The sequence below is a fragment of the Citrus clementina genome, unplaced genomic scaffold (assembly GCF_000493195.1).
Source record: "Citrus clementina cultivar Clemenules unplaced genomic scaffold, Citrus_clementina_v1.0 scaffold_3, whole genome shotgun sequence".
Lineage (NCBI taxonomy): Eukaryota > Viridiplantae > Streptophyta > Magnoliopsida > Sapindales > Rutaceae > Citrus > Citrus x clementina.
Genome location: NW_006262339.1, coordinates 47,932,079 through 47,940,168, shown reverse-complemented (window position 1 = coordinate 47,940,168; position 8,090 = coordinate 47,932,079). Strand labels below are relative to the sequence as shown.

Sequence of the window (8,090 nt, the reverse complement as noted above, 5' to 3'; positions counted from 1 at the left end):
GGTTATGGGGGCTCAGCATTTCTCCAAAAAGTCGAACAACAGGGTTACTCTTAAGTCTCAACAAATAACTTTTGCCAAACAACTGCATAAAATGATGACCAAAGTTCAAGGAACTACAAGTAAGCCTTCAAGAATACAGTCTATCATGATTTTCCAACTTACAAGTATGCAAAATTTGAAAATCAGAAAGACACTGTCTATGCATAAAAACAGAGGGAAAAGCGAGACATTTCAGATCACTGAAATGAACTAAAAATAAAATAAAAAAATTCAAAAGTTTTAAGATATTGAATATGTAAACTTACAGCACCACAGGTACAACAGTTAGGAACTTTCTATTGCGTGTAAGCTGCTGTCCATTGTCTATCTGCTCCCACCAAGTCAACCCGTTATAAATGCCCTGGTCTTCAGCAAAGGGTGTTCCTTTTTTCCAGTGAAAGAAGTGATACGTGATCTGCAAGGCGAAACATTCTGGTCAATAGTATTTCACAGATGTTGGAAGCAACTTCAAGATAAATTCAGAATGAGGTAGAATAATGATCACATAACTAATGCATATCAAAAACTAAACTTGGCAAGTCAGCTCTACTTCATGCTTGCCAGAACATTTTCATTTTAAGCAAAATCCGTGCACACAGAAAACGTAGTAAAAACGAGAAGAAGTACGTACATCAATAACATAGAAAATGACATAAGGCAGTTGTATTATCTGTATAACAGAAAAGAAAATGTCCAAATTGCATTCAATTTATCACAGCAATTTTATCAACAAGCATTGGGGCATCACTTAATTGGTTCAACACTCATCTTTTCTTTCTGCTGAATAAACATGTGACCAGCATCTAAACATCTAATTTTAATTTCACAAACACTAACCTAATTCCTTGTGTACAAATTAAATATATGATAGAGAACTTCATAGGCATGCAGTTGAAAGTAAAATATCCAAAAAGCAATAGAGAATACTAACACAGGGGAATGTAATCTGGATGCCACATATTCATCCAACTGTCAAATTTATTTAATCCACACAACTCGAGCTTTGTTCTAAATGAAAATGGTCAAAAGGATCAATTTTCTCTGCTAGCACCAAGTGATAAGATTAAGATCCATCCATAGGACTTGGATTATGGACTCCACAGAGTTTCAGTTTACTCAGTCCCACCAGCTGCCACTTCCAATAGATGCCCATCTACTCAATCTTACTAGGTGCCCAACTTATTCCAGAGAACGTGACTAGGAAACAAGCTAAGAGCTTGAAAGCTAAAAACTTTTCATTCGACAGTAAAACGACATGAAACAGAGAATAACCTAATTCAAATTCAACTTGCAACTAGTTAACACCTACCCAGCCAGAATTAGCAATTCACACGTGAAACACCTAATCAAATCCAAAATAAACCCTAATGAGCAAAATACAGCAAATTAATCAATAACAAAAACAGAGTAATAGAGAAAAGAAAATGAAACATACGAGAAAATGGGCGAGATTGACAATGGTCCAAGCCATGCCAGGAGAGCAACCGAAAACAGAGAGAACGATAAGCCAAGCGAAGAATAGTATCAGTATATACGTAGTCCATACTCCTGGATACGTGAACCACTCCGTGTTTCTGTTCAGATCCGCCGGTGGCGTCGCCTTCACGTATAGATTCGCCATCATATGATTTCTCTTTTTTCTTTTTCAAATTATTATTATAATAATTTTTTGTAAACCCTAAGCAAACTGCTTACCAGCTCTCTTCGATTAGACGGTTCTGTTATGGAGGTTTTTGGGTTCACGTTCTGAAAAAGAGAAATTGAATGACAGGTTTTTGGATTCAGGTTCTAATAAAGAGAAATTGAATGATTTGATGATTTTTTGCTTTTTCCGGAGACCAATCCAAAAAACCAAATGGCCTCAATGACGGTGATGGCGTGGCGATTTGTAATGAAAGCTTATAGCTAATATTGATTACTTTCTACTAGGACCATAATAATTACACACAACTAGCTAACAACCAAAAAGTCCGTGTGATTTTAGGAAAAGTGTGATAACGTCCCACTGCCGTACGACGTCGTACTAAACCGGGCCTCGAGTATTCCATTCTCCTAATTTGGGCTTTAAAATCCAGCCCATTATTGATTCGGCCCGGGCAGTGCGCCGACCCCTCAATCAACGATCAAGATTTCATGAGATTAATTGTTTGAAAAATAACCGCCCCAAAAAAATTTAATTGGATCGATTGCAAACATTGTTAGGTTTCCATTCTTGAAATTCTTTACTTCGCTCGATGAGAGAAGGTTGGGAAAAATCTGAAGGTATCAGTCAATAATCGGAAAGAATCTCGTTGTTATTTTCTTGTCTCAAAATTGCTTAAAATCACATAAATTTTTTTCTTTGTGATGGATTCTTATTCCTTTCATGATCGGTTTGCTTAATTTGTATTATGAAGACTGAGCACTATTGCGCTGCTTATTACTTACACTTGATTTCTGATTAATATCATAGGTGTAACACTCTCATTTAAACGATCATACACAATCATATTATATATAAGATATTTGATTGAGTATAAGTACGATACAATTTTTTTTTTTAAAACACTAATCATTATCTTTAGAGAACTTATAACTTTTTGTTACATTCCAAAGTTTTTATTGTTGATATATCATAAATTTTATATTAAAATAATTTAACTAATAGTTGAGGTAGCTTAATTTTTCCTAATCATGTTTCTAAGAGAACTGAGTCAATCACTGCAGTGGCAAAATTAGGATTTTGGTTCGAGGGCGGGCAAAACCAAAAAGTTATAAATTCGGCATAAATTTTACAGAACTGAAGAGCCCAATGATAATGGGGCTATAATGGATAAATTATAAAATTTCATAGGCTACAAAAAATAAAATAAAAACCAAAGGGCCGAAACATAAAATTTATATGATTTTATTAATTTGAACCGGTAAGACTACTAGGGCGGTAAAACTCTTCCAACAAGTATTTAACACAACTCAATAATAAGTCTCGAATCGAGGACTTTGATTCAGTTAGAACAATCATATATCAACTGATCTACACGCTTGTTGGTTAAAATCTCATTTTAATTTAGTATTCAGGGATTATTATTATTTTTTTCAGCTTGGCCAACCAAAAATTTTTGGGATTTTTTTTTAGCCTGCCCACCCAACCAGTGAGGCACGTATGCACGCTTCTCATAATCTTTAATAACTAAACACGATGATTAAATTAGTTAAACCCATTATTAAAAAAAAAAAATTGGAAACCCTAAAAGCAACAAGGGGTTTAAAATCATGACCTAATTTTGACATGAATATATAGATAGATTAAAATATACAATCTCAAACATAGTGATTAGCTAAAGGCACGAGCAACATTCTAACGCACAAAGTAGATAGCTAGTAGGCCACGTAAGAGAATCTTTGAATCAGAATTATTAATTAAGAGCTGATAATCGTTCCACTTAAGCAAATTAAACACTCGCTGACCCAATGAAATTAAAAAGGTTGCTTATCTTTCATTCCAGAGAAAGACCTAAAAATTAGGTCCCTTGCATGTGTAGAAACTAATTTAACAAATACGAGGATATATAGTTAAGGATGATTTAGAGATGATGAGCACGGAGGCTTCGTCATTAATATTTAAACATGCATCTTGATAATGATTAACGAGCCGTACGTAGCATAAACATATGAGTTTGAAATTACTTGCTTGCTGAAAGTACAATATTTTTGTTTTCGAAACCACCTGAGCAAAACTAGTAATAATATTTTAGAAAAATATAAAAAGAAGAGAGTAAATTTCTTGATCTGATTCATTTTAAGTGGTTACAAAACACACTATTTATATAAGAGAAAATACTATCCTTAAAAGTAAATATCTGTTAAGTTTTTTTTTTTTTTTACTTTCTTTCACATTTATAAATCCCCCACTAGCTTCTTCTACTAACAATGTGGTGTACGTACCAACAATATCTACTAATAGAATTTAAGTTTTATTTTTCGAATTAACATACATGTATATTATGATATATTCTTGTCATATATTTGTGTATGATATAATAATAATAGAAAATGACATTTAATAATTAAGAAGTACCTTCATGCGATACTCATCAAATGGAACTAATCATAAGTATCGAGAGTGAGATATAGGTGGTGAAAGGGACTGGTAAGGTTTGATATTATGCATGAATTAATTGATATATGTATCGACCTAATCTGGCCTCCCTTAATACTCTAAGCAATCAGGACGCTGCTATAACCGAATTGGTGATATTTCTATTCACAAGAATCCTTTGTGATATAATTATTTTACTGTCGAGCTTGATAGCAAATGAAAGTACTTTTAAGCGCATTTACTTTCCAGAGATTTGTGCTGCTTCCAACTTACTCCGACCAAGGAAATTACGTATGAACTGAGATATGATCTCTGTGTGCATGCTTATATATATAGGTATATATAATTAAGTTCCACTCGTTGGATGACGCTTCACAAAAGTTGATTCAATTTTTTAGGCCATGTTATGTTATCTGTTCTGCCCCCATGGGTCACTGATGCGACAGTGGGCTTACCTACCTAAAATCCTAAAAAGTTCCTCGCACTTCCGTCCACATATACAGTTCTGGTTCACAATATATATGTTAAGCAACTCAAGCAACCAGAAATATACTTCCGTACACAAACACATATACTCATTTGAAAGCTGTACACACACACACACACACACACACACATACAAAGCTTGTACATAATAATGGGAAAGGAAGCGTCGAGAAAATTGGAATGGAGGATAAATGTATCTGATGGGGTGTCGGAGAGATTAGAGCCTGAAACCGGGGCAATCCTGAGAGCGTGGACGTGGTTCAAGAGACTGATGTTAGGAGGGTTCATTCTGAAAATCTGCAAGTTCTTGGAGAAGGCTTGGAATTTAGCAGTTGACGAGCCTAAGAAAGTCATCCATGGTCTCAAAGTAGGGCTAGCAATTTCCCTTGTATCTCTTTTTTATTACATGAGGCCTTTGTATGATGGCGTTGGAGGTAACGCTATGTGGGCAGTTATGACTGTCGTCGTAGTTTTTGAATCTTCCGTAGGTCAGTATTCGAAATCATTTCATTTTTGTGCATGTTGTTATATTATTATTCTAAAATTAATTATAAATTGTGCGTTCTTCAATTAAAAATCCCTAACTATATTAAAATCAGGGATAAATTGAAAAACAATAAAACTATAAATTCCAATGCAGTGTACGTATTTTGTAGTATAATATATTAAAATTTATGTTTTCTTATGTTTTAATTTATCCCTAATTTTAATATGGTCAGAAATTACTAATTAGAAATTATATATATATATGCATATGCATGCATGTAATTACTGTACGTAACTGATGGTACGCGTTAATTTCAGGTGCAACACTCGGAAAATGCATTAATAGAGCAATAGGAACGTTTCTTGCTGGGTCACTTGGAGTTGGTGTTCACTGGATTGCTTTTCACTCTGGAAAAAATTTAGAGCCCATAGTTCTTGGAATCTCACTTTTTCCTTTTAGGTAAGTGAAAAATATTCCTAGCTTGGCCATTTATATTTTAATTAAGTCTTATATATATAATACACACACACACACACACACACACGCATACACTAACAAATTAATTCTCTTCGCTGCAGCTTCAGCAGCAACATTCTCTCGATTTATGCCAACAATCAAAGCCAGATTCGACTATGGTATCATGATCTTCATCCTCACTTTCAGCTTAGTGTCGGTTTCAGGCTATCGTGTGGACAGATTGTTGGAGCTGGCCCAACAAAGATTATCGACAATCGCCATTGGAGCCTCCATCTGCATAATTATAAGCATGCTTTTCTGTCCCATGTGGGCAGGTGATGAGCTTCACCTTCTTATTTGTCAAAACTTGGAGAAATTAGCTCATTCATTGGATGGTATGTTCACAAAAAGTCAAAAACCATATTAAACCTATACGCAATGAAACATGCAATACCATGATATATATGTTGATGTGGCGTTTTTTAATCCGTTGTCGAATTTCATTTCTTTTCAGAGTGCGTGGTTGAATACTTTAGACACAACAAAACTTCGACTGCTAAAGATGAAGCTTGTAGTAAGAAAATGAAAGGGTATAGATGCGCGCTCAATTCAAAGGCGACAGAAGAATTGAAGGTAGTTTGCTACTTTTTATTTGTTCAATTATTGTAAGTGATAATACATAAATGGCACTGAATTTAATTTATTTATCCAAATTAAAACTTAATTTATGTTTCTTTGCAGGCCAACTTTGCGAGATGGGAACCAGCACATGGTCGCTTCAGCTTCAGACACCCATGGAAACAGTATCTCAAGATTGGGGCTTCAATACGTAACTGTGCTTATTGTATTGAGACTCTCCATGGTTGCGTAGATTCAGAAACTCAGGTAACCCACTTAATTAATTTCAATAAAGAATCCCATATTTATAATCAAATAAGTCTTGTGCTGGACACAGTTTCAAATTCTTTCACCAAACACTAAAAATAAATCTTTGATATTTTTTGTTCTCCAATAAGCAACTTATCATATAATTTTGACCACAGGCACCTCCTCATCTAAAGAGGCATTTGAACAATATTTGCATGAGATTGAGTAGCAGTTCCTCTAACGTCTTGCAAGAATTGGCATTTGCCTTGAAAACAATGAAACAATCATCTAAAATAAATTTATCAGTTGGAGAAATGAACTTTGCAGTGCAAGAACTTAAACACGCCTTGATTTCACTTCCTAATCACAACATCAGTATTAAAAACCCATCCCCGTCAACAGTGGAAGCTTCTGGAAATTGCAATACAGAGCCCATCACGAGTATCAGAGCCTCATCTTCTTTCATGGAGATTCTTCCCCTGGCCACTTTAGCGTCTTTGTTGATAGAAAATGCAGCAAAAATCGAAGTAATTGTCAATGGAGTCAATGAGTTGGCCGTCCTTGCAGAATTCAAGCCCACAACTGATAACAAGAAATCTAAAAGCAATCAATCCCCTAAAAAACTCACTTCAGAAAACCAAGATCCCGAAACAGTTAAGATCCCCCAAAAGGTCTGAGTTTATCTTGATTTGACAGAAGAAATCAATTCTATCAATGTTTCGAAGATCCCAGAGAGTCAATTAGCAAAAAGTACTTAATTTACACTTGACATACTGTGCAGTAAAGAAGCATTTGAATGTCCAATAAAGCTTTGTTTTGTTTCCCCGAAATTCTATCATCTCATTATTATGTATAATAAATTTTAAGTTTGCTCTACCAGTAGATAGATATTGTTTATCATGTACGTTAAAGTAAGTAAACAAAAAAAAGAAAAAGTTACTGCTTTTTTTTTCGAGAGAGACAGAGAGGTCAATTCATTACTTTGGGCTATTGCATTACACCATGCAATACACCGATGTAGATTGTGCGATCAGCGTTGTGCCATTAATTATTCGTTATGTTTATGTCGTACATTTCAATATTTCATAGCCTAACTTTCATTTGATAGGCTCTACACTAGGGATGGTAATAGGCACCGCCCGCAGCGGGTTTGCTATTATCAAATCCAAACCCGCACAAAATTTAAATTACCAAACCCACCCGCAACCCGCAGCGGGTTTTAATTTTTTTAAAAAAATCCACCCGCAGCGGGTTTTAACAATTACCAAACCCGCAATGGTATCCGGTGGATTTTTTACGGGTTTCCGTATTTAAAATCACAAATATTTAATATATAAATTTATAATAATAACCTCAAGTTCCATATAACATATTCAATTTTATATTTAAACAATGTAAATGAAAAATTAAAATTTCCACATCAATTCAACACAAATTCTCAAATTTAAGTATAAATTATACAAATTTATTTAAAAAACACAAACTAATATCTACAAATAATAATTACATTTCATATTATCATTTAAAACAAGATCAAAGAGAATATATTTATTTTATTCACCACCATAAGCACCCATCTAACACAATGCCTAAAATAATAATTAAGATTAATATTTTCAAATACTAATTCGAAGGGAAATGCCTTTAGTTTTCTTTAGGTTATATATTCTTTTTTTT

General features: G+C 34.1%; 2 protein-coding genes across 2 annotated transcripts in view; one reads left to right on the top strand and one right to left on the bottom strand.

Annotated features, from left to right (window-relative positions):
- Positions 1-1,956, bottom strand: part of LOC18049007 (ORM1-like protein 3) — a 3,521-nt gene extending 1,565 nt beyond the window's left edge. Inside the window, exons 1-2 of the mRNA XM_006444740.2 lie at positions 1,475-1,956; positions 306-454 (exon numbers count right to left, since the gene is read on the bottom strand). Coding sequence (XP_006444803.2) covers positions 306-454; positions 1,475-1,663 — 338 coding nt within the window. The 5' untranslated portion in view covers positions 1,664-1,956. The remainder of the gene's footprint in view (positions 1-305; positions 455-1,474) is intronic.
- Positions 1,957-4,754: 2,798 nt separating this feature from the next.
- On the top strand, positions 4,755-7,090 carry LOC18049006 (aluminum-activated malate transporter 10). The gene is made up of 6 exons (XM_024187595.1): positions 4,755-5,091; positions 5,408-5,547; positions 5,668-5,941; positions 6,061-6,179; positions 6,288-6,431; positions 6,590-7,090. The coding sequence occupies exons 1-6, from the start codon at positions 4,755-4,757 to the stop codon at positions 7,088-7,090; spliced, it is 1,515 nt and encodes a 504-aa protein (XP_024043363.1).
- Positions 7,091-8,090: the final 1,000 nt, after the last annotated feature.